The following is a 26,250-nucleotide window of genomic DNA, read 5'->3' as shown; positions in this document are numbered from 1 at the left end:
AAAAGGGGCACCCAAGACGGTGTGTAATCAAATAGCCATCTTTAGGCTTCAAGGCTAGGGACAGAAATGTAGGCCTCAAAAGAAAGGCCTGTGTGTGTCTGTGGCTGTGCGGCGGGGGGACCCCCCGGGCGGGCGCCCCCGCGCCCCACAGGCCAGGGGGCGCCCCCGCCAACACTTCCCTGCCTGATTTTAAACTTCTTTGGGTTTTTAACGGACCGCGGCAGCATTTAAAAGGGGGCGACAGAGGGACTCCCGATTGGTTATTGTCCAGGCAGGAAAAACAAAAACAAACAAACCCCAAAACAATATGAACCCTCCAGGCCGTCCCCGTCCCGTCCCCCGAAAAAAGAAATATGACGTCTGTGTTAAAAAATAAAGAAGGTGAAATACCGGGGAGAAGCGGGATGGTTCCCGAAAGGGAAAATAGTACCCACTGTCATGAAAATATGTATATAGTCCTAAATCCCACTCGCATTTGTGTTTATTTCTTTTTCATGTATTTATCTATTTGCTTCGTGGCAGCTTGTGGGTTTTTTTGTGATGTTCAGTGTCAACGACATGTTTACGTGTACGTTGTGTATCTCGGCCTGTGTGTTGTTTTTGACAGGTATCAGAGAAGAATCAGTGGGGAGAAATTGTAGAGGAGTTTAACTTTCCCAGAAGTTGTTCTAACGCTGCCTTCGCTTTAAAACAGTATTACTTGCGGTGAGTGTTATCATGCTGTTGCAGTAGTATTTTTTTGAGTGTGGGATTATATTTGGGTTTCAGTGTCTGCAATTATAAAAATATCCTCACTTTTTAACAATGATAGAAAATAAACCAGAAAGAACTTGTAATTCGTTGCTGTGGTCTGGTGCAGTGATCAGTTAAAGGTAATACTGGATTTCAGGTTTTTTTATTTGTATTTTACATCTGCAAGCCTTAAAACTTTGAAGGGATCCCAAGTATATCAACAGTATATGTCAGAGCCATTTTTATTGATTGTTTAGAGTGATGGTACTAAAGGACTGTTGCTGAGAGATCATGTTATTGTAGTTACAGAAACTTAGCTTAATTTTTGGAGCACTGTAGTGTGTTGATACATGTAAACTTGTTTACTGCTCACTAGGATCAGACGTTGAATGGAAATGCATCTGCAGGAAGGTAGACTTTTGGATAAATGATATTGTTAGCAATTACTAGCACCATACATTATTTTTTATTTTGGAGTACAAAGAGTGATTTTTTTTTTTTTTTCTATTACTTGAAAAATAGTAGATCTCTGCAGTTTTTAGAAATAAGATTACATTCCTTGAAATGATGCAAGTTATTTTTTACAATGCAGGTTATTTAATGTAGCATGGAGTTCATATCGAATATTGTAAATTGCTGTGTGTAGTACTGTTCAGTTACTAGATGACTTTTTAAAAATAATATTATGAGCTTCTAGAGATTATTCTTTGAAAGATTTTAATACTGTTGCATATGTAGTGGTTTGAGATGCTATATATGGACAATTATACTGGATTTATAATAAAGTTTTTTATATATTGGGTAAGGAATGTAATTTTCTGTTTCTGAATTGTATAAATATTTTTTTCATTGCAATTATTGGTAATATAGATGTACAATATGTATAAAAGATGCATGGGCTTTTGGACTTGTGTTTTGGTGAGCTGAGTGCACACAAGCTTTATCTGTCTCCAGTCTGGCCTTCTGAATTAGGAAATGCAGTAATTGTACAGGTGCACTTTCTATTGGTTGTCCTAGATTGACTTCCAGCTTGAAGCTCTAGAGTTCATAGCACAGTGGAGCAGTTATTGAGTTACAATGATGTCTGGAAAACCTTAGTCTGATATCTGTAGTTACTGAATTTTTCCTCTTTTTTTGGTGGTAACTTATGATTGCTTTAAGATCCAGACTAAGAAGAGAAATTTCCATTATGAATAGCTTTAGTGAAGTTTATGATTGCTAGCAGGCCTAGGAATGAAATGGGAAGCTTACTTTGGGATGTCCTTCTCTGCTTGTTGGTTGGATTTTTTGTTTGTTTTTTTGTTAGGGGTTTTTTTCATTTTCTATTGCATAGTATTTGAGATAGTGTTGCTGAAGATTTGTTGAATTATAGAAAGCAGTTTTTTGCTTTTTCAGGTTTTTTTGTTGGACCATGCAGTCTGTTACTTGACTGATTTTACATATAATTTGCAAAATAATAGGTATTTTGTTTCAACCTTTTTCTTTATTTCCATGTTTTACAAGTGTTTGAATGGCCTAACTTTTTGCAGTACAAGGTTGTATGTCATTTGTGTTTTCATCTATATTTTGAAAGCATTTATATACTGTGACAATTAACACAATTAACATTAATTTGGCCTTCTAATGACTATTAATTTTTAATAAGAGACTACTTTTTAATTTAGAATCAGATATACAAAATGTTGGTTTTATTATTAGCATGCTGGTGTTGACATTATTTAAAATAAAGTTGCTAAAAATATGTATAAATTATAACATGGATTTTTTTTTTTAATATTTGGAATTTAGAAAAAAAAATGCTAAACAGCTAAGATGAAAAATCCTTAAAAATTTCTGTTTTATCGTAGTTTTTCTGATTTACTGAGGTCATTCCGAAATATACTGTCAAGGTGGTTTGTTTTGGGGTGAATTGGTTATTAGTGGTTGTTTTGGCTTGGTTTGTTGTTTTAATTTGTTTCCTTTTTTTTTTGTCTCCTAAATTGCTGCTTTACTTACTATTGCTTCTCACATAATCCTAAGTTTGATGCAAACTGTTTCCCAGCTGAGTTCACCTCCTTAAATATACAGTAGTAAGACTGTATTTGCACACGTGTTTCTGCTAGGTTCGTTTATAGATAAAGAAAAATATACTTTAATGATAATTTTGTGAAAATGGTCATGTTTATCTGTGTTGAAGGGCATAAGCTGAGGTTTCTTATAGGGTTAGGTTTTCCTCAACTGCTGAGCAATTACCCTTGGAAAAAAAATGTTCCTCCTGAGTCTCAAGTATGACTACAATCTTGGCGTCACTGTTGTAGTGCCTTTGCAAGTAAAGCCAAAGAAATTGAGGCCTATCAACTTTTAGGGAGATTTTTATCCAATCGTGTGTCCTGCAAAGTGAAGGATCTGCATGGCAGATAGGGGCCCTGCTGAATTTAGAGGGATTCAGTGGTGTCCACCTACATGAATACATTTGCAGATTTGGGTTTGGGATGATCTGTGATGAAAGTCACTTCTTTCTATGAAACATCTGGCATACTGTGTTCACCGAGATAAGATCTCAAGCTCCACAGACCACTTGCTCGTTTTTCTGTGTTGTCTCTAATAATGCTGTCATTTTGACTTAAAATTACTGTGTAAATAATTTAGAAAGCTGAATTATTTGTGTGGCATCAATAGTCTTGTTGGCTTTATAAAACCAAACGTTTTGCAAAACAATCATCAGGTTATGGGTTTTCTAGGAAATTGTGAGGTATGTCTTTTTTTTTTTTTTTTTTTTTTTGAGTAACTTTTTCATTTTGACTGTCATGGAATTTTGCTGCATGTCTTTGGGAATGTAAGTTAGGCTTCATTAAAGATGTGAATTGTTTAAACTGAAATAATTCTGATAAGCTTTATGGTAGGTGATATTTGAATACATGATAGACAGTCCTGTCTACTACTCCTCCCTTGCACTGCCCTCTCTTTTCTCTCACTGGATAAAGTTATTTATAATAGGGAAAGTCTGAACCATTCAAACTTTGTGCCTGTGTTGCTTTGAGCTGTCTGACAGGTGAAGTAATTTATGCACTGTGGTTCTTAGTGAGCAATCAAAAGCCACAGTGCCGATAACCATTGATAGACTGTACTTGTTAATGTAGTTCTGTAAGTCTCTACAGCATCAGAGTGAAATTCCCTTGGATGTAGTGCAAATTAGATGTTTCATCTCAATTGAAGTGAATTAGTAAAGCATTTTCTAAATGCTTCTCTAAAGATTATTTTATAATGTTAATGAAAATATTTTAATATAGGGTAATAAATGTAAACATCAGTAATGTGGGCATGCTTTTATGTTTTTGTTAGTTGGTAACTACAGTAGGTGGAAAGAAAGTTAACGTGAAGTATAGCCTGGTTTTTATGTTGATTAGGTTACAGTTCTACAAAGAATTGGGCTGATGCGACCTCAGTGTTAGTGTAAGGTTCTGTTGGTTTTCATGTGTGTAAGAGATACATATATTTCTGTGTGGGTCTTCATCTATTCTTAGGAAATCAGAGACTTCATAAAATTAAATGTGCAAACAAAGTATGCCTAGCTGGATGAAAACTCCAGTTGCTTTTAAAAGGTATTTATCTGCATTAAGAGAAATTATGTGTAAGGTAAAATAAGTTTAAGTCTCAGTTCTGTAGAGTTTCTGAAAGGTGGGAAGCAGGTGTGTATTGTAAGCTTCTGGTAAAGGCAGCAGAAAAGAGTTATTGCTAGTTCAAGGTGAATAAGAATTTGCTGTTGTAAATATTTGGGACATAAGGGGAAGTCAAGTAGAGAGGAAAGAGGTCAGGTCATAAATGGGAATTTGCATAAAGTTATAAAGAAAGACAAGCCATTACACTTTAATCTTACAATATATGAAATTTTAGGAGATTAAAATGCAAGAAGTTAAAAACCGGGACCCTATGAAATAGTTATTTGAAAACAAATAGAGGGGTTCTTGATTTTTAAGTCTTTTGATCTTCAAGATGCCACTAGGAAATTGAGTAATAGTACCAATTGCTTTAAAAAAAGGGACTGGAGGAGAAGCTGAAGAATTAGATAAATTTAAGAGATTTGGTTGTGAGTAAAATGTTGGCAGAAATGTCAGGGAAACAATAATAGGCAGCCAGGATTTTTTTCAAGCAAAATTATTTTTTTAAAGTTTTGTTATTCTCAGTGTTTAAAATCAGGATCCGATGCTGCAACAGCATCTGCACACAGATCAGTGACTATGGAGAAGTACAGGACTGGCTTGTTTGCCAGATGTGATTGCAGGTTCAAGGCCCCAGTGGATGAAGAGAAAGTTGTAGCTGTAGTAATATTTTACTTATTTTCTAAAATAAAAGTGCATCTAAAAATCTCTCATTATTAAATTATGTATGTATATGGACAGTCATCCAAATGAAAAGTTGATTGAAGGAACATAAACAAAAATAGAACGGAGTATAAAGAATAGATTTGGTGAGTCACAGCAGTTCAGGTGCTAAAAGGGTAACATTGATGCTTCCATATGCACATAGTAATACAAGTATAGCCATTTTAGGCATATTTAGTGTCTGGATCGATTAACTGTACAAGAAGGTGAACAGTATGCTTGTGGCGTTGGCAGGTGATAGTGGGAAGAGTTAAACACAAGTCAGGGCAGAAAATAAAAGGTTATCTAAAGAAACTAGGCACATTGTTGGAAAAGACAAATGAGATTTAGTTTGGAAAATGCAAGCTAAAACAGTTGAGAGACAGTAATCCAAAACAGGTATTCATTGTGAGGGAATAACCTGGAAAGCAGTATTGCTGAAAAAGGGATAGGAGTGATACCATGGACCTGATAATCCTGTCAGTTGTGTGCACCAAACTCGCTTTTATATGAAAGGGATTTGTGCATGCTTCTGACAGGAAAAACAGGCCCCGATTTGCAATATGATATATAGACTTTTTAAAAATCAGAATGGGTTTAGGATGCAGAGGCACTCAACAAGTGAGAGATGAGTTTTTGCATGAGATTGTGTGACTGTTTCTGGAGTGTTGTTTTACTTTCAGAGCCTTTGCAACAGGTGGGGCAACTTCACAGAAGCTTAGAGCAACAAAACGTTAAGGCTGCTGAAGGGACTAATTGATTTTTAAAGATTTGAGAAATATATATGTTTTGCTTGGCTGAATGAACATTTTGAGTGAGAAGGAAAAATGGTATCTCTAAAGCATTTTGAAGGGCCTAAGTACTTAAAAAGGAGATAATTTCAAATACAAGAAAAGGATTGTTGTTAATGTGTAAGCTGAGATTAAACTGAGGGAGAACAGTCAGAGCAGAAAGCAGCACAATCCCCCAAGATGTACTTGTATACCTTTTGAATAGTATGTCAAGCAGAGTAGGGGCAAACCCACACCATGGATCATGCAGCACTTGTCTGGTCAAGGCACTAACAACATATGCAACAGGTAATGAGCCGGGACTGGCAGAGGAATGGTCCAGATGACCTTACAGGTTTTGTCCATCCTTGAATAACACAATAATGAAGGCTTTCATCTTGCATAGCTACTGACTTGTGTTGCAATGCTACAGACCTCACCTGTGGAATCTGTTGTGCTTAATTTTGTCACAAATCCTGTAGTCACTGGCAAGACAGAAGACAAATCCATAGGTGAATTTTTTATGATTTCTTCTAAAAATTATGTTCTCATCCTCAAAATAAGAATACATATTTTAGTCAGACATCTGAGGCCTTGCTTTTTCAGTCTGAAATTATTATTTTACATAATTGGAGGGGGGAATTTTGTTTAGTTGTACTATAATCATACAGCCAACGTTCAATCAAGACTAGTTATTGTTCATGCTATAAAACTTTATTTAAGGAAGTAAAATATGTTGGTTGTTTAAATCTTAGAATGTCTCTCAATAGCAGTTATTTATTTGAATGGATATTGTTGTCAGAGTTGCTGGGAATCTGCTGAAAAGAAAATAGAACTTCTATAATAAAAAAAATTGCATTAGGCCTCATCTGAGGAGAGCAAGCAGCAGATGAAAAGGAAACATAGCTACCTTAAAATTGCTTTCTTAGAGTTAGGTTGTGATACTAGTCACTATGCAGATGAGTTTGGCCTTTGTCAAAGTCTCTGAATTTTTCCTTCAGAGGGTAAACTCTACCGCTGAAAAGTGTAGTGAAAAATCAGCATAATAAATGTTAACATATTTTATCTTCCTGATTACTTTTTTGTGAAGTTTTTGTTGGATATGACCTAAATCACTGCTGCTAAACTTAAATGTATTGGTTTATTTGGGGAGAGATGAATATTGTTCTTCAGTTTTAATACAGAATTCTGATTGTTTAACTTGAAAGCTTATCTAGAAAGATGTCAACTAATAACCTACAAAAAAACAAGTTTCTGGCAAAACTATTAACTGTAGTGATTTTTAGGACCTGCAGAATCTTGTAATTATTGGTGGAAAGATTATATGTTAAGACCATTTTCAAATCTTTAACTGAAACAGTATCAAAATTAATTTATGCTTGAAAATTATTAATAGCTGTGGTAACATCTTAGGTTTGGATAAATGGTAAACATATTACAACAAGATCAAGGAAGCATATGGAATGTAATGATACTGCTTTTTTTCCTTGCAAAATAGAATAAGCCTGAGCTAAGAAAAGTTGTGAGTTTTTCTAATTTGTTTTTTTAGAGCTTTAATCACCTTGTGTGTTTGCAGTTAAACCTCAATAGATGAGACTTTGATACTCTTTCTTTCCTAGCCCCTTCCCCACTTTCACTAGTGATGAAATAGAGAAGTATAATTTGTTAAGTTTTAGAGGTGAGTTACTAGTTCTACAAAGTGGTTCAGACCATTCGAGAGTGAATGTCAAATAGGAATGAAATCCAAACATGATAAAGCTGCTTTTTTTTTTTTTAAATAATACTAGAATCCAGTTCTGACAGGCAAATTTCTTCTTCCTGATCCTTAATTAAACTATTTGTAAAAGGGGGCTACTATTATTTACCGTCTTTTAAAATTCCTCTTAATAGCTGAGGAAGCACTGTTTGAAAAATAAACCAGGATAATATTATGTTCTCTGAACTGGAAAACTGAAAACTGAGTATGTAATAATTATGAGAATGAATTGTTTGTGTTTTGTTTTGCTCTGTTTTGGTTTAAAATGCTTGTTCAGAGTGTTAGAGTGGTGTCTTGCAGCTTAAATGGAACTAACTTGGAGGAACTGTAGTATCAATCCACATTTCTAGAAGACTTGTAGTTCACAGAGGGAATTGGGTATAGGCTGGAGGTACCATCACATGGTCTTATTTCTGGTTATCAGTGGCCTTGTTCTTATTTATTCTGTGGCCTTAGTGAAATCATTTGCCATCTTTTTATTCATATTTATAAAGTGGGCATACTGGTGTTTGTTTACCTGTCTCACAGAAATGTGAGACTGTAAGCTCTTTAATGCAGGGATTGTGTCTCTTCATGCTTCTATGTCATATCTTAAATATTTGAAAATGAATATAAATTAGGAATATATGAGGAAAATAATACTATTTATAAGCTTGTTTGCCCTCTGCAATGTTGAGAAGCAGCAAACGTAGCATAGATGAGAGGAAGAACAATCTTTATTCCATAGGGAATAAATAAACTTGGGATACCTAAGCAGAGAAATATTGGAATGGTTGAAAGAAAGAAGCTTATCTTAAGGAAGGATAATAAAACAGAAAGATGGTACCCAGAATAGTGAGCTTAGGCTTTGCCTGAGGCACTAGATTAGTGAGCAAGGTATCAGATCTAAAATACAGTCTCCTTGGAGCAACAAGTTCAAGTCTAAGCAGACCTGAATTAGATTTTCTGTAACAAGGTAGTGACACTGAGTTCTCTACTTCTTGTTTTCCTATCTTTAAACTGAATGTGCATGTTTGTATTGTAACTCCAGATAAATTGTTAGCAAGACAGCTATGCTGCAAGAGGGATTGCATACTATTATAATAGAGTGAATGATGTACTGGAGCACGTTTGTCTGGAAGACTGAAATGTGTTCATACTGTTTTCCTTTTTTGTTGATGTGGGAGGAGCAACTGTTCAAATTAGTAGTCTTTCAGAATAATTTACGGTGTTAGTTGTGAATTAACAGGTGTCTAAAATACACAAAAATCTTGTAACATGATTATTCAGTTTCAGAGACCTTTACTCTTACAATATTTGCTGGACTTTTCCTAGGTTTGTTTGCCGAAATTTAGATGGCTCATACCTACGTCTGCATGCATTTCTCCTTTGTTACGTGCTGTGACGTGTGCTGGTTGGTGTATGCCTCCCAGTCCAAAGGTTGCAGTGCTTCCATGATAATCCACATGTAGAGATTCTCAGCTCTGTAAATCACTAAGTCATGTGACTAATTTTGAGCAGCTCTGTTAAAGTTCTTTGAACTGATCTAATAATATGTATTAGTGAGAAGTTAATGTGTTGGGGTAACCCTTCATTAGGGATACATCTTGGAGGCTTCATTAAGCTCAATGAAAATAGTTTACTTTGGGAGTAAATCTACCATATTCTGATTATGTTAACAATGATTACAGTATAGAATATGTATAGAACTGTGTGTGTGAGGTTAAAAGTATATTTGTATTAAAAAAAAAAACAAACCCAAAATATGGAAATAAACTTAGGAACAGTTCTTCCCTTAGGTGGTTATTTTGCTTAGAGTATCTAGGTTCCTGTGACATTGATTAAATGGTGTAGAAGCCAGGCAATGGCTAGGTAAATGGTGCCATGTTACAGAATTCACCTATGTCCTGTATAATTTTAGAGAAGATAGTAGAGATTTGAAACACTGTTTCTTGGACACTTTTCTCAGCCCAATGCCATCTATTAAAACCTAGGAAAATTCATATTTCTAACAGCATATGTTCATCTAGTGCTACAGTTGCACAATATATACCTGAAGAAATCAGGAGTGACCTCATTTAAGTGTGAGTGTGTAACCTTAACTTTGTCTCTAGAGAATATTCCTCATAACAGAATTTTGTGCTCTCTCTGGTAAATAGGAATAAATTCCATGGTAGTAGTAATCTGTTGTATCACCATGAGATACCTTTTTTTTTCCCCCCTTGTATAGATATATGTAGTTATGACTTATGGTTCAACGTGGTAATTGATTAATCTCAATGTTAGTTATTTCTAATGAGGTTTTGAGTGTGCTCGCTGAGCATCATTTCCTCACTGCTTTGGCTTCCATGGTGTTACCCACATGGGCCAATTCAGACATCCTTTCCTTTGCTGTGGGCTGGGGGGGAGTTCACTCTTGCTTACCCTGGCTGCTTAGCTCACAGGTCTTTTTGTCTCTCATTCACTGGTAATCATCATCTTCTCAATATTTGACTACAAGACAGAATTCATTTTCTGTTCTTTGACCCCTTGATATCTGTACCCATTGACTGCACATGAAATATTTACTGTAATCAAATGAATTTCTAATTGTAAAGAAAACTGAAGGAAAGAAAAGGTGTATGCAGGTAAAAGGGCAAGAGGACAAAGCACTAAATGTCAGGTGCCTAGCAACAGTAAAATACTGAATTTTACAGCAAAACGCTAATAGATTCCATGGTACCTGAAAAAGAATTTCTCCAGCTGTGGACATGCAGAATTCACAGGATCCAGACGAATATCTAAAGGGTGTTTCACACACCTGAAAAATGTGTTTTCAAGTACTCTGCAGACCTGATCGGGCATTGCAGCAATGGTGTGCATTTTGCTTGTTCTTCCAAGGTCATTTTTGTAACTCTAAGGTATATAAATACAATTTTTTTGTGTGTGTAAATTTTGTTTCTGAGCACAATTATGTGCCAAGGCTGACCTCTGTAGTGAATTAATTGTGTTTAATTGGATTTGAAGAATATACAAGACCTTAATTACCATACACTTGGAATAGTTTTAAAAAGCTTTTATTTATTTTTTTCCCCCAGTGATTCAAAGTATTTTATTTCCTTCCAACTTTACTGAACTTGTTATCCTGTTTAATGCCACGTACTTCTATTTTTATATAACATGGAGATATTTATTAGATGTTATGTTAGTCAATGCATTTGGAATCGTTACAAAAGTTTAAAAGGATAGAAAGTCAAAATACAATACTTGATGACAATGACTTGAAAATGGTTAGTATTGTTTCATTACTATGTCCTATAGTCAATATGCTATTATTACTGAAATATAGTTAACATTCCTAGAACGGTGGTTTTTATCATAGACAAATACAAGATTTATTTTTTCTATTTAGGTTTTTATATTGCCAGTACAGAAATCCCATTTTTCTGAAGTAGCTGTCTATTCTCCTAATAAGCAGTTTAACTGTATTTTAAACAGAGTTAGTCCAGCTGTTGAAAAAGTGATTCTTAAGATCAAAGAAAAAAGTAACAACAATAATCTGCTCTGCTGCATGTAACTATCAACAAACACCCAGCTTCCCAATATGAGTTGATATATTTTTATATATGGATGTTTGTGTGCGATGCAATTTAAAATGATGATTGTCTGTAAATTTATGTGCCTAGTAGAACGCAAAAATAATCTGTTAGTTTTATGATGACTTGGTGCTTCCTCAGGTCTGCTATAAGAGCTGTGCTGGTAGACTTTTGCCCTTGTGGAATTTTCTCTAGATCTCTAGAGATTCTCTAGAGGGAGAATCTCATACCTCTTCAGAGTTGGGCCAAAATCAGTGGCATCCTGTGTCAGTCCTGAACTGTACTTCTAAAGGTCAGGTCTCTAAGGTCTGGACCGTGTGCCTTTGTGAGTGAAAAAAGAAACTAAGAATGTGAAACCAATAAAGATATATTAAAAACTTGAGATATTGAAATTGGTGTAAACAATGTTCATTTCTTTAGTTGTCTTCAGGAGGTCTTTGTGTATAAGCAAAAGTTGCAGACTCAGGGTTTGATGGTTGTTTTTAAAAAGTTTATGAAAGCCATGGGATTTGTTTTTTATATGAGTGAATTAATTGAAGCTTGCTTTATTTTGAGGGGGAGGGGGCTGCTCGGTGATCTAGCTAAGTAAGGAAAACAAAGCTGTAACCCTTATTTCTTGTTTTCAGAAACTTAATTAAATAATTTACTTATTTTTATTACAGTTTCACTAGTACAGCATGATATGTAGTATTGCTGACTTTGAGTACTCATACCATCAAAATAAATATGATTAACACCTTTTTTATATTGTAAAAATAATGATGGAAAGTTACGGTGAAATAGACAACATAAATACAACATAAATATGTATACTATATAACATGTAGCAACAATATAAATGCATAGGATTGTTGAACTGATTACCTTACTAGATGAAACTTTAAAGGATGCATTGTACGGGATTCTGGTGTAGGTGGCCACAAGGTGTAAGTGACTCTTGGGGCTCTGCCTTTTCCTCAAGACTTTTTTGCTTTAGATAGTATGTGTTTGCTATGATTCGTGGGTTCAGAGACTTCATATATTTCTTGTCTTGGCAGCCGCCCATTGGGAAGATGCATATCTCCTGACCAGGCAGCCAGTTGATCCAAATGGTACAGCTTGGAGGCTTTAAGGTGCATGTATACTGCAAGGTTGCTGGCCTGGCCGAGGACACTTGTACTCTTGAGTAGTCAGCTGCCCTGTTGGGAGGCACATGTGATCTCTGCCTTCAGCTGTGCAAAATAACACAAGCTTCTCCTCAGTCACCTGCAGGCCAAAGAACACAGAAGACAAGGTGTTTGGAGGTATTTTAATGAGCAGAGGGAGAGAAGGGCGTTTGAGCACAGGTAGTTGAACTGGAAAGGGAGGGAACATGAACATAGAGTGAGGTGAGTTTGTCCACACCTTGAGTGGGGAGACAGGAATAGGGGACAAGATGTGGGTGTTGGTCCTGTCTTCCAAGTAACAAGTGATAAGGTGCCTCAAGTTGTACTAGGGGAGGTTTAAATTAGGTTTTAGGAAAGATTTCTTTTCAGAAGGTTGTCAGGCTGTCCAGGGAAGTGGTGGACTCACAAACCCTGGAGATGTTTAAAAGCTGTGTAGATGTGGCACTTAAGGATGTGTTTTAGTGGTGGATGTGGCAGTGCTGGGTTAATGGTTGGACTTGATGATCTTAAAGGTCTTTTCCAACCTAAACAATTCTGTGATTTTGTGACTGTTGATGAAGAGAAAATTGTTGGTAAGGGTAGTTGGAGAGATACTGTAGAAGGAAAAGGAGAGGTTATGTAATCAAATGCTGATGAGTTATTCTTTAGTGGCCAATTCTCTCATTTAAATTGGTCACTGGATATTAATTGACTCATGGCCCAGATTCAGGGTCACTACTGAGTGAAGCCTGGCATTATTTTAAAAATGATGAGTGGTCTCTAACTTGAGTTGCACTGTCTGCTTTCTACAGTGAGGTTCTGATTTACTGGTACATAGCTTCTAGTGGTTCCTCTTCGTCATTTGCTTGTGCTACTCATGCTGCATGAACAGAATTAATTTGTTTTGTTAGTTTATATTTTTCATTAATGTTGAATTTACCATTTTCATTTTGGTTAAAAAAAGAATCTGTCATCATCACAATTACTGTTACTTTTATCCTTATATTAAAATATCATGGAGGCATAAAATTGCATATAATCAAATAAAGAATTTTATCTCTTCCTTAAAGAGCTTGCAGAGAGAAAGGTTTCATCTTAGAAAATATTTCTTTATGGGCATTGCTGCACTTAACGCTAAGAAGGATACAGTTGTGGAATGATAAGAGTTTCTTCAAATGCTGTTGTCACCTTGAGAAAATGAGTAGTGTTTAGGAATATTTTTTTATCTTGATTATATAAGAAATGCATATATTATATATGTATGTATATATAGCATATACAAGACTGGATGTCAGCTTAAGTTTGGGATAGGTTGCATGGACTTTCTGTGTTATCTCTAATACTACATTTATGTTAAGAATGAATTTTCAATAAATGGGGAAAAGATGTAATTGATCGAACTTTCAGAAGTTCTAAGAAAATATACCTACAAAGAAAAAGATTTAGAGACCAAATTTGGATCTTACAGGTGGAAGTAATTGCAAAGTACTGTTTCTATCTCATGGTTTTTAATCATGTGTGATATGAAAATGTTGCTTGTCCTGGGCCTTAGGCTTGTGCAAGTTTAAAGCAGAATGTATAAAATGACTGTTGTTAAAAACTACTCAAAGTTATGGAATGTAAGTTGTTCTAATCAAAATGATTAGCAGGTAGAGAGCAGTGAATTAGTCAAAGATGTGGGCAAACTGTATTTTTCATGCAACTCTGCAATTTTTACCATGTTAAAGAGATACCAAACATAGGTTTTGTTTCTGCTAAGATGGTAATTATTTTTTCTGTTAAATTATATTTTTTACTAAAGATAATGTAAATGTGTTTAGCAATAGTGCTTATTGCCCCTCATCTGAGCTATCAGCCACACTGGTGTCCCCAGAGAATAAAAGCAACACATTATTTAAAAGGGGTACATATCTCTTACCTCTTGCCTCACCTCAGTGCACAGAAGAGGGTGGAAAAAGACCATAGGACATAATTCTCATTTGGCTATGTGTGTCAGAAATTATTGCTGTTATCTTACATAGCAGCTTGTGGTATTCCTTTCCAAGCAGACAGTCCTGCTGTCCCTTGAGTGGCTGCTGTGCTGTTTGGTTGCCCTGCAGTAGTGATACAAGCTCTGCATTTGGGGTTTTGATGGTAGTGAGGGCTTGTTTGTTTTTTTTTTTTAATTGTACAGATCTGCTTTCATGAAACCTCCATCAGGGTTCTACTGACTACAGGTCAAGTTTAGTAAGTTATTCATATTGCCTTATGATTAATTTTCTGAAAAGAGAGGTGTTTTTTTGTTTGTTTGCCTTCCATTTAAATCTCTGAAGGTTGTCATGCATACCCAGCAAAGTTCTGTTGACTAAGCAGACAGAACAACATGGAGGAAGAGACTCCACACATTTAGGCAAGAATTCGTTCCTGGTATGTTTTCCTCCTCCTTCTTAAGTAGTTTTTACTACAGTAGATCTAGCCTTGTCAGTTAGGTGATTTTCGGGGCTTAACAGTTGTTTGTTGTCTTGGAAGTTATTTACAGATGGAGATAAATAGGCTTTTTGGCTAGAGTTTAAAATGGAGCAGCAATTTAATGAGAATGATCAAATTAGTAAAAACTTCAGAAGTTCTCAGAGTAGTGTGTACATAGATACTAAATGAGGAAGAGAGAGAAAGATCAGAGGATCTTAGTGATGAATATGAAGGTACATGATGATGAAAGAGGTTTTTATTTTTGTGGCACTTTCAAGAAAGCTGAGTAGGGACATTTTGCCAGGAGTGGTCCTAGAACAGGAGAGCTTTTGTAGTCACTGGTCATGTAGAGTGTTTGTATGTATATAGATTTTAATATGCAAAATGCATAATAATTGAGAGAGCATTATCACTTGATGATTGAGGAGGCATTGATAGACAGGTTAATGCAGTATGGAAAGTTAAAAGGTAGAAGCTCAGCAAAGGATGAGATCAAAAGTTAAAAAGTGTCAAGATGCATGGATTTGTGGAGTAGAGTGAGTACTGAAGAAACTGAATTATGCATGAAAACAGTTTCCACGACCATGACAAATTCTTGTGTAATCAAGACACATAATCGAACAAAATGACGATAGTACCATGAGGATGTTTGGTAAAAAGAGTACAAATAGCATGGAGTTAGTAATAATTACACAGGAGATGTATAGCTGATTTATAAGCAATATAAAATTGACAGGGTTGAGTGGAGAGTGTAAGAAAGCAGGTGTAAAATGCTGCACAGTTAGGAAATTTGGTAACGTACCATTAGTAAGGGAACAAGAGAATCCATAGTACAGACTTGGACCTTTTGTCAGAGAGAGAATGGAGAGGCATTTGAAGACAAATACTGTTAAGTAAGGTTCTGCAAAGGCTCAGATCCTTGATAGGCTGATATCTAGTGGGAAGTGAAATGCCTGAAAAAAATACTTTCCAGAAGCCATCCAGTAGGAAATTGGAGACGTTATTCATGTAATGTTCTGTGTTTATTTCCTTGTAACTAAGTTGGTTGCATTTGGTTTTGAGTTTGTTTTTTTTTTTAGTAATTCAAATAGTATTTTTTAAAAAAGGCCTGTTGGGGAATGTAGCAGCTAAGAGTTTCTGTTATGCTCTTTGCTGATCAGTTCGGGGACCAGAAATGTGGTGGTACTGCACAAGGCAAGAACATCTTCCCTTAGAGGAAGGAAACCCCATGGAAGTATCTTTCTGCAGGATCATGCCAATGAATAGCAGTATTTAATATACTGTGGCTGACAGTGTTGCTTTGCCTTTTCCCCCTTTGTTTCTTGATCTTCTTGGATCATTCTGTGCACTCCTGTTAATGTGGACGTTAACCGAGTCAAAGATTATACAGACTCTAGCATAAACAAATAAGAGAGAGAAATACACGTTGAACTAAGTGTGAAATGAGGTACTCTCTAGGACTGATTTTTCTCTCTTTTGTCTGAAAAAACCCAGATAGGTATGCTTTTTATCAATAACACATGGTACTGAGGAAGTAGTTGCTCTTTACCTTTTTTTCTTGTGCTATATTAGTTCTTCAGAATTTTAAAACCAGTTCTTGACTGGTGACTACCTCTTGGGATATTCTCTGTAGGTAGCCCGCTCTGTTTCTTGATAATCAAGGTTGAAATGCGGCCTGTGGGTGGAGTAGCATGGTGTTCCGTTCCCAGTTGTGTATACTTTGACCTGTAACTGTGAGGTTATCAATGGAGAAACATAGTCCTGAGTCTGAACTGATACAGTTACCTAACTAAAAGTTTAAGAACTGCTACCACAAGTATTGTTCCCTCCTATGGTAAAACAGATGTATCTTGACCTTAGAAAATATTTATATTCAGTAATGCAATGCAGTGTGTAAAATTGACTTCCCTATGGTTGACAAGATATTTTGGTAAGAATGCTTTAGAAAAGATGTTTGGTTGGAAGGATGTTTATTTACATGTAATGTAGTTCTCTCCCCGAAGGTTACAAGTTTGTTTTCATTTTAACAAAATATTATTTATAAGAAATGTTCACTGCCTCCAAATGGTCTGTTGGAGTTGTATTTTGCGGTTTTATAGCAAGTGTAGTATCTCATATCTAAGAAATGTGATGTAATTAAAGATTTTTTTTTGAAAGTTGTGGGGTTTTTTTACTGAAAAAATAAATAATGGCGGTGGAAGATGACTTTAGCAATGGAAGAACTCCGTTAGGGGCTAAGCTGGCACTAGATATTTTGTGTCTGTGAGCCTGTATCTTAGAAGTATGGATCCAAGAAACTTTTCTTACAAAGGAGCGGTTTCTCAGCTTGGAATGGGGAGTTTTAACATCTCCTGTCTCATATTCTTTTGGAAGTTTAGACTATAGTTAGGAAATCACTTTGTTTCGTGCTAGTAGTTGCATTTTTACGTGGATAGATGAAAACCTAGATGCCAGTGTCCTGATTAATCAGTGATACAGTTATTGTCAAATTTTAGTAGCCACTTTTTTCCCAACCTTTCTCTAGTTGATCTTTCTCAGTCTCTTGCTTCTGCATTTTTATGGATGTTTGAGGCCACTTTGATTATGCAGTCTTTATTACCTTTTTTATAAACTTTCCAGAGAGATTTTCATGTACTTAGGTCCTTATTTCATCACTGGAATAAGCAGTACTGTTACACACAGAAAAGTAAGCAAATCTACTTTTATTTTACCGTTCTAAAAATGACTGATTTATTACAATGTTAAGATCAATCAGTTTTAGGTGTTATCTTGCATAATGATCTCAACTTACTTCACTTACAGTTAGAGTGGGTCACAGTTGGACTGCTTTTAATGTATGTTGCTCATGAGCACAAGGAATCAGTTGCCTTTCTGCAGAAATACTGAAGAGGCTACTTCAGTGCTTTAACTTTTTTGCTACTATCAGGACAATAGAAGTGTCAAATTTATAGCTAGTATAAAACTAATGATGTCTGATTCCACTCATTTAAAAGAGCAGAGAAGAATTGTAATTAAGCTTCTATGTAGTGATGTTTTATCTGTCACTTAAGAGACTGGTAGTGTGTGTGTGTGTTTTGCTGCTTGTCTCAAGCAGCAGGTGAATCCTTGAATACAGCTACTTCCTATAGATTTGTAAATTAGGGGTGTCCTCTGAGTGGGACAGTGAATGGTGCCAAGATTCTCTGGTTTCAGAAAAAGTTTTCAGTGTTGCATTTCACGTAAAATGTGTGGTCTAGTAAATCCACCTACTACTAGTTAATAGTGATTAATGGAATTTATGCTTATGTTTCTGTTGTACATTTGAGAAGTACCCTACATAGCCAGTGTACACTATATAAAATAGATTTGATTCTGGTAAAGGAATAGTTCTGAATATGCATTTACTACAAAACATTAAATAGGTAATAAGATTTTACAACATACTTTTCAGATCAAATAATATTTGTAGAACGTAAAAATATTTTAAAGATAAGCATTGGGTTGCAGTAATGAAAACATCTCTGAAGCGAATCATAGATTCAATTGTATTATTATTTGCAGATTATGGTTAACATAATAGAATTTTATGGTGGTACAGTTTTGGTAAGAGTGTCTCTTACTGTCACGTTCTTTGTAAAATGGGCTGAAGGGAAAATATTCCCATTGGCATTTAAAGAAGACCCTTAAACTCTGGAAAAAAATGGAACAATTAGTTTATTTACAGTTAAAATAATATATTTTAACAGAGAATAATTTTCCTTTGTTCCAAAAATGTCAGAAGCAACTGTTTGAAGGACAATTTGTATAATTACTCAAGATTAAAAGGATAAGGACTCTTGTTCTGGGTTTTTGCCTTAATTATTTATGGTTGTGGACAGAGGTAAATTGTCTTACATTTAACCTAGTGGAAAAGCTGCTAGCAGTTCCTTACTCACCTCTTCCATTATAATAACTTCAGACTGATTTTTTTTTTTTCTTTGCAGAACTATTTTTTATTGTACCAGACCACCGCAGTTTGGCAAATTCAAAGCCCTATAGTTAGAGAAGAGTCTTCCATTTGTCCCATTGTTGTGTTCTGATTTGTCTTCATTTTAGGTAGTTAAAGTTGTCTTTCTCTCTCCTTTATTTGCATTCTTCAGGTTAATTTGACAGCATGTCAGAATGATAACTAAATATGAATGGCACCTGTGCCACTGTCAAAAGAGCAAGGTGTAGCATATGCTGTAGCCAGGAGGAGATGTAAGTTCTTTTTGGGATTCAGGACCAGTGAAGATGGGGAAAGAACAGTTTGGTTTTTCTGAAAACTATCCTGTTCTGAAATTTTTGCAATTGTGCAGGTTTCCTTTTCTTCATTTTTAAACATAGGAAACCTCACAAATATAGCTGAAGTTTCCCACCTTTTGAGGAAGGGGAGGAGAAAGTTTGCTTCTGTCTTCTCCAACTCGTCTTGTGATATTAAGAGCTCATGGCCCTTTTCTGGGATGATTACTTTCAGCCTCTTAAGCACTAGTACTGTTGGGCTGTTGGAAAAAAATAGCAATGCATTGCTTTGAATTTTTTTTATTTCTTTTTAGGAAATGAGATTTAATAGGAGTTTGCTTTGGAAACAAACACACCACCACCATGAACCCCCAAATCTACAGAATTTAGGAGATGTGAGAATTATTTACCTGATTCAGCATTTAGACGTGATCTTAAAATTGCTCAAGACTTTCCCCACTGTTCCTAGACATGCTCTGAGTTCATAGTGGATATATAAAGGGGTGAAAATAGAAGACTATTCATCTTAGGGACTTCTACAAGCTACCAAGAACAGTTGGTTTTGCAGCATGGTTTTAAGTAGCATTAACAGGAATATTTTTGCCACCACTTTTTCACGTGATACAAAAATGTAAAATTCTTAATGAGAAAGCCTGGAAGGTAAAAATGGAAGAAGTTTATCTACCAGTTATAAGCAGTTCCGTGGTATATTTTCCAAGAACCTTATTTACATCTATCAAGATGGTACAAAAGACAAGTAGTTTTGGGATTTTTTACTGTCATCTTCAAAAAAAGAAAAAAACCCACCACCTTAGTACATGCTGACACTTGAGCTTTTCACAGAAGCACTATTATGAGTGCTGTGATGAATGTCTAATGCTTTCTGGAGAAGTTTGGGAGGGAAAAAAAGGTGGGGAGAATATAGTTTGTGAATTTCTGAAGTGTATTTTATAATAAGGAATATTTACAGGAAAATAAAATCCTTGCTAGGATTAGTCTATTGCTTTTTTCTTATCTAATGCTGCAATCGCTGATGATGATATCATAAATGGTTCCTGTGCAGACTATTATGATATGGTGATTTGGGATTATGTTTTCATCAGAAAACAGAAAAGATGGGAGAGTATAATGTATTTTCACAAAACATTAGTATTACAAGATAACTTGTGGTTTAGAAGCAATGTCAAGTTGGAACCAGCTGTGGTGATAGAGTAGACTAATCTCAGAAATTAGGCTATTAATTGTTACTTTTTCATAACGCAGATCATTGAAAAAGAATAATAGACTGCTACAGTGAAGTACAACAGCATCTACTTTATTTATGTAGCAGTTCCTTATATATGGCAGTTTGAAAATAGAAGAGATTTAATGTTTTGAGAAACATTACATGGTATGTGCTGGTAAGTACATAAAGTAAGAAAAAAGATATTTAACTAAAACACTGAGAATTAGCTGATATAAGGCTTCATGATGCATGTAAGTCGTTGCCCTTCAGGATGGATGAAATTAGGTAGGTTAGTTGTGATTTAAATTATTTTTTTTTTTTCCGTGCTAATGAAAAATGGCAAAGCAATAGTGGAAACTGATGACTGAGGAGATGTATGCAACTCATGTTTTTCGTCTTGAGATCCAGAAAGCTCTTCCTGTGTATGTTTAGAGAAACTGGTTCCATCACATTTGCCTGTAATGGAACAGAATAGGCTCTCTGTCTGATTGTATTGGTATTGGTGTCAGATTATAGATAGGATGACAAATGCTGTTTGTATGTCATTTTTATGCTTCTCTGGTAGTGTGGCCACACCTGTAAAGACTGAGCATCCTTTAAACTTGAAACACCTGTAGAACTAGTTGTTCTTTTCCAGCACTGGGAGAAGTGTGGTTTTTCCCTGACTTCCATTTCGTTTTAGGCTGTGATGTGGTTTTGAATACTGCAGGTGAGGGAAAAATAAGGAAGTTCTGCATCTGGGGTTTTTTTTGTTTTGTTTTTTAAATGATGTTTTATAGTTACCTATATGAGATGTAGTTAAAAGTTTAAATCAATGGTAAACATTGCGGATTTCATTCAGAATTGGATATTATTAAAAGAGGAAAAACTAAGCTGTAAAAGACTGAAACTTGAGTGCAACATCTGTAACTTAGTCACTTTCAGTGAACTTTTAGTTAAGGTTAAAAGACAAATATTTTCCAACTGGTTTCAATTGGATTCATTAAAGAATATCTCAAAATATTTAATAGACAAAGCCAGTTATTGAAGTGACAGTTACAAAAAATATAATGTATTAATAAGAAACGTAGAATTGCTTTCAAAGCTATTTACAAACGATCACTCTAAATACAGTACATCTGAAGTTAATTTTTTTTCCTGAGACTTAAAATGAAAAATTTCTGTATCTCTAAAATGTTGTATGTATAAACATTAATGGCTTTTTCTTTCCCCAAAATGGAACTCAAATTGAAAAAAAATCTTTAAATCACATAGCAAATAAAGCATTCAGACTGTGAAAATAGTGGTTTTGAGCTTGTCCTCTAGGTAGATATGTTGGCTGTTCCCATATCTGACAGATAAGGGGTGGGACCAGTTCAAGTTTTGGACAGGTAAACTGTTAGACCTTTTAGATCCTGTAAGGAATACTGTACGTAAGCTAAGCAACATTATTATTCCTGAAGTTTCCATTTACATTTCAAACAATGCTGTTATATTTGTGTCTATTATTTAAGTTTAGTTTGCCTCATTTAGTTTCACATTTTCTCAGAGCTAAAATAATAGCTACATAAATGTCTTATTTGTACTTTCAGTATCAACTAAACTAACAAGTTTTACTGTTTATTACTGTGTACATACATAACTGAGTAGTGTAGTTTCCAACAAATTCATGTCATTAGTTCTGTCTGCCTTGGTATGTATAAAATGACACCTATATATTGATATGTGTGTCTGTCTTTTGACATGCAGAATTGTAATGGCAAACGTTTTCAATTTTGAGCAGTACAATAGGTTTCTGTTCTAGCACATCAGCAGTGCTGGTGGAAATTCCCATCAACTCTTTTCATACATGTTCTGATGTCTTCAAACTGCTCAGTTCTTTTTGTATGAAGCATAGTGAAGTTTCTGAGTTTTGAGCTGGCAGTGCTGAGTATCCTGACATTGAAGTAGTGTGCCAGAAACATAAACTTTAGCGTTTGTCATGTAGTTGTGGATTAGTGTTTACAGATCTTTTTTTTTTTTTGATATTTCATCTTGCACAAATGGTTGGATAAATGGTTTTGGAAGGAAATTATCCAACAAGTACTTACCTTAAAATAAAAAATGATCAGTTGTGTGAAGAAATGAATGATGGAATCTTGCCCTATAACATTGTATATTCTTTATAACCTTTCAAGCTTTTGCAGCATGTGACTACCTTTAGTCATTTTTCTCTTTTAAATCAAGTATGTTTTTAAAAAGTTATTTCAACCTGCATATGATCTGTGTATCCAAACTTGCAATCTCAGTGTGCTGCATCCGACAGGGAATAGGCTGCATCCTGACTTAGACAAGACATTGATTTAAGAAGATGTCACAGTCTTTGATTTACTTCTCTTTTTTGAAACATCTTATAATATGATTGAAAAGCATTACAGATTAATTCATTATTAATTATGGTTGTTGTGTAATAGACTGTATACAATGAAAGAGTGCTCACTACCTTGATCTTTAAACATTTATAATAACTATTGTTTATTTCTCTTACTAATCCCCACTGCAACTCCCACATCCCTTGGGCTTGAGAGACAAGGTGTTACCAGATCTGTTGTAGCAGAGTGCTCTAGGACTCTACCTGTGTTTTGTCATGGATTTCAGTGTTTGTCAGTATGTTTACAAGGGAAGACAGTTACACTGCTTTCCTAAAAATGTATGGTTATGTTTTGAAAATGCAAAACTAACTAGACAGTTTCAGGTATCTGTTAATAGTTGACAATATTGGAGAAAACACCTGGAAACAAATCAGGATCAGTTTCCATTATTTCACTAGACTTTTATTCAAACAGAATTGGAAGAGAAAAAGGAATTGTACTTCAGTAATGGGCAGAAATTACTATTGTGTGTGTTTTTTCCATCTCATTGTAGAAAATAAACTAATAAATAACTAACTTTTTTTTTTAATCTGTGGTGCATTTTGGTATTTTCATCGAAGTAATTTTCATGTGCTTTTGCATGGAAAAATGTGCTCAGACATCAAACTGCTCAGTCATTTTGAATAATAGTGAAGAATATTACAAAAGTATGTACTGTTGGCAATATTTTTTTTTTATATGAAGTCAAAGATCTTAGTCCTGTGTTCTTGGTTCCATAATTTTCTTGTGAACTACAGTCAGAGCCAGTTTCTCCTAAACTTCAGAGAAGTTGGATCAGCCTTTTTGAAAAAAAAAAAAAAAAGAAAAAGATTTAAAATCCGATATGCTGGCAAAATTCTAACCTTTGGCTCTGAGTGTTTAATTTAGCTGGGGCTTTTTTATATTTCTATGTAACTAGTTCTCTGGCAAAATAATTTGTCTTTATGAACAGATTCTTAGATATTGGCATGATTTATCTGATGGTTGGTACATGCCACATTTTTTAAAAATAGAAATTTATAGTACTGAGGTGCTTGGTTGTAAAGGTGATGATGATACAAGAGTCTCCTCTGTATTCGCACATAAAATCTTTCACCCTTGCTCTTCTCTTTGCTTTTGTTTTAAGCGGGCAGCAACTGCAGGTGATTGGAGAGGGCCAGATGGCACCTGTCAGGTCTCGGAAGCAGGCAGGTAGTAGAAGTCAGGATATTCCTTTTCATCCTGAAGTCGCTGCAAAGGTGACTGAGACTTGCCTTTGGGTTATTTGTACACAAATGCTAAACACTGCTGCTCAGTAACACTCTTTTCGATGTAGGATCTGCTGGTTATGACTGTGAAAATACAGTAGTCTTCCCGAAAGTATCTAGCAGTTGAGATGTACAGTTGAGTAATCACTTAGTGGTAGAGTTGTTCTGAATGAGATCTGATTCCTGTTGTACAGAGTATTGTAAAGACACGCAATAAATTTGTTCCAGAGGTCATGAACCAAGCTGCTATGCATGGAATCATCCTGTAGGTTGTTACAGGGCCATCTGTAGGGCCCTTGCATTTCACATCTCTATTCCAAATGGCTGGATATTTGAGATGAGCTTTCTAGTGCACATAATTGATTTAATGTATTAAACTGTTTGCTTTTCAAGTTTTCTAAGTTAGTGGTAAGCATAGCCCTCAGGTAAATGAAAAGTGAGCATTCAGGTTGTCAATGTGTATTCAGATATCATTAATTCTTGATATTATCTAGTTCTTTTTATGCTCATGTATCGGAGTGGTTGCACTTGGTACTTTATCAAGAAATAGTGTGCGGATTGAATGTGATGAAGTTTGTTGGATTTTTGTGCCTTTTTTTAATTGAAATCTTGAGTATATACTTTCTCAATCAGATTTTTTTCTAAGAATATATTAATGAAAACAGAATCTTTGCTTCCAGAAAGACTGTAATTAAGCACTCAGTATTTGAAGAGCGTTGAGAGCAAAAAAGATTGTGAAGACCATTTCAAAATATTACAGTAATGGATTTCGTTGATCTGCCCTTCTTCTCCTATCTCTCCAGAAGAACCACAAACAAATAAACGAACCTTCTGGAATGAGAAGGACCAGGAACAGTTTCAGTCCTAAATCAGGAAGTGATTATTAAAATAATAAGTTATAAATTGGAAGAATGACTGGAAATTAAAGTGGATTTTTTCATTATAACTAGACACTCCTGCAAGTGACAACTCATCTCAATTTTCAAATGAACTTCAGTTTATTTTGTTTTCCTCCTTGGTAATACCATTGATTTCTAGAGCATAACTGAGCAGTTATGCTATTGTGCACTTCTTAGCACCAGCCTACTTAATGGCTGTTTGTGCACCTGTTGGTGTGCAAACAAAAGAATAACACACCGTGGAGTTCTGCAAACTGCTATCCTTAACTTTCAATCAAAAATACAACAAAACGGAAGAAGAAAATACAGACTGGGAAACATTCTGTGTACCAATAAATAGGTCACTTACAATTTATGTGAAATACTTTCTATGACCAGATGGTTGCAGAGTTATATCTGCATAATTTGTATTTGGTATGTACATCTGAGGGCATGAAATAGCCGTGAGCACTGAACATGCAATGTTCCTTTTGGGACCCAAAGTAAAATACCTTTATAACAGAGAGCCAAATAGTGGGGGAACTCAGAATTTATTGTTTGCATGAACACCTGTGCATTGGTTTTTGTTTTGCTTTTAATTTGTCTATATCTGAAAGTGATGTAAGCAGCATCTGGTTATTCTTATTTAGTATGCCTATGCTGCCAAAAAATCAACAGATTCCTACTGTACTGCATTTCAGAACTAATGAAGACATAATTATATCCCTGAGCAGGAAGAAGGAATTATGCTTTGTTGGGAACTAGACTAGAATAGAAAGAAACGGAGTAAAAGAGTATTTTGAACCAAGTAAGAAAAATGATTGCTTCTGTCAGAGATATGGTATTTTTATTTGTTGGCAGTTGACTGAGAGAATAAGGCAGTAGTAGAACTTGCAATTTCTTTTGAAAATATGAGCAGCTTAGGTCGAAGCAGAGAGTTTTTAATTTTATGTAACCGTTTTGCTGATTTTTGACCTCCTGTATGAAACTGCCGTACTGCTTTGTAGAGTCTCAGGAAGATTATGAAAAATAAGCTGATCATTAAAAGCAGGATGGGTTCTTCATTGGCCTTATTGGTTTGTTTTACATATGTTTTTGAAAAAGTGTGGAAAGTATTTAAGTCTAATGTGCTTGAAACATCATATAACTTCCTGAAAAGTCATTTAATAATTTTTGTAGGAGGCCTTTTGTTTTGGTTTGAGGGGAGGTTCTTTTTGTTTTTCACATTAATAGTGGTAGCAATGCATACCTACCTACTTCTAGTTCAGTGTTGGTGCTTAGAGTGAGTGAGGTGGACTGAGGAATCTCTGTCCTTGGAGACTGTCAAAACCTGACTACACAGGGACTGGAAAAGCCTTGCTGAAGTTAACCCTGGTTTTAGCTGGCAGCAAGTGAGGTCACCTTCAGGCATTTCTTCAAACTCTTGTTATTCTGTGGTTAGACTTTACTTGATTCTATGTAAAAATGCTTAACAGGTTTGTGTCATCTTTCTGGCACTCAGCAATAATGTGTGTGCCACCAGTAGGTCTTGAGTCTCCTTGCTCTTGCATGTTCCTTCTTTTGACGAT

At 35.3% G+C, this 26,250-nt stretch overlaps 1 protein-coding gene across 2 annotated transcripts in view; it reads left to right on the top strand.

Annotated features, from left to right (window-relative positions):
• Window positions 1-26,250, top strand: part of ARID2 (AT-rich interaction domain 2) — a 101,226-nt gene that overhangs the window by 1,463 nt on the left and 73,513 nt on the right. Inside the window, exon 3 of one of the 2 annotated variants that reach the window (XM_062017054.1) lies at window positions 608-705. In XM_062017054.1, the coding sequence (XP_061873038.1) occupies window positions 608-705 (98 nt within the window). Of the gene's footprint in view, window positions 1-607; window positions 706-811; window positions 873-26,250 lie in introns of those variants that run through there. The other variant, XM_062017057.1, reaches the window with a different exon arrangement.

This window comes from Colius striatus, chromosome 1, assembly GCF_028858725.1.
Source record: "Colius striatus isolate bColStr4 chromosome 1, bColStr4.1.hap1, whole genome shotgun sequence".
Classification (NCBI taxonomy): Eukaryota; Metazoa; Chordata; class Aves; order Coliiformes; family Coliidae; genus Colius; species Colius striatus.
This window is presented reverse-complemented; position numbering and strand designations above follow the sequence as displayed.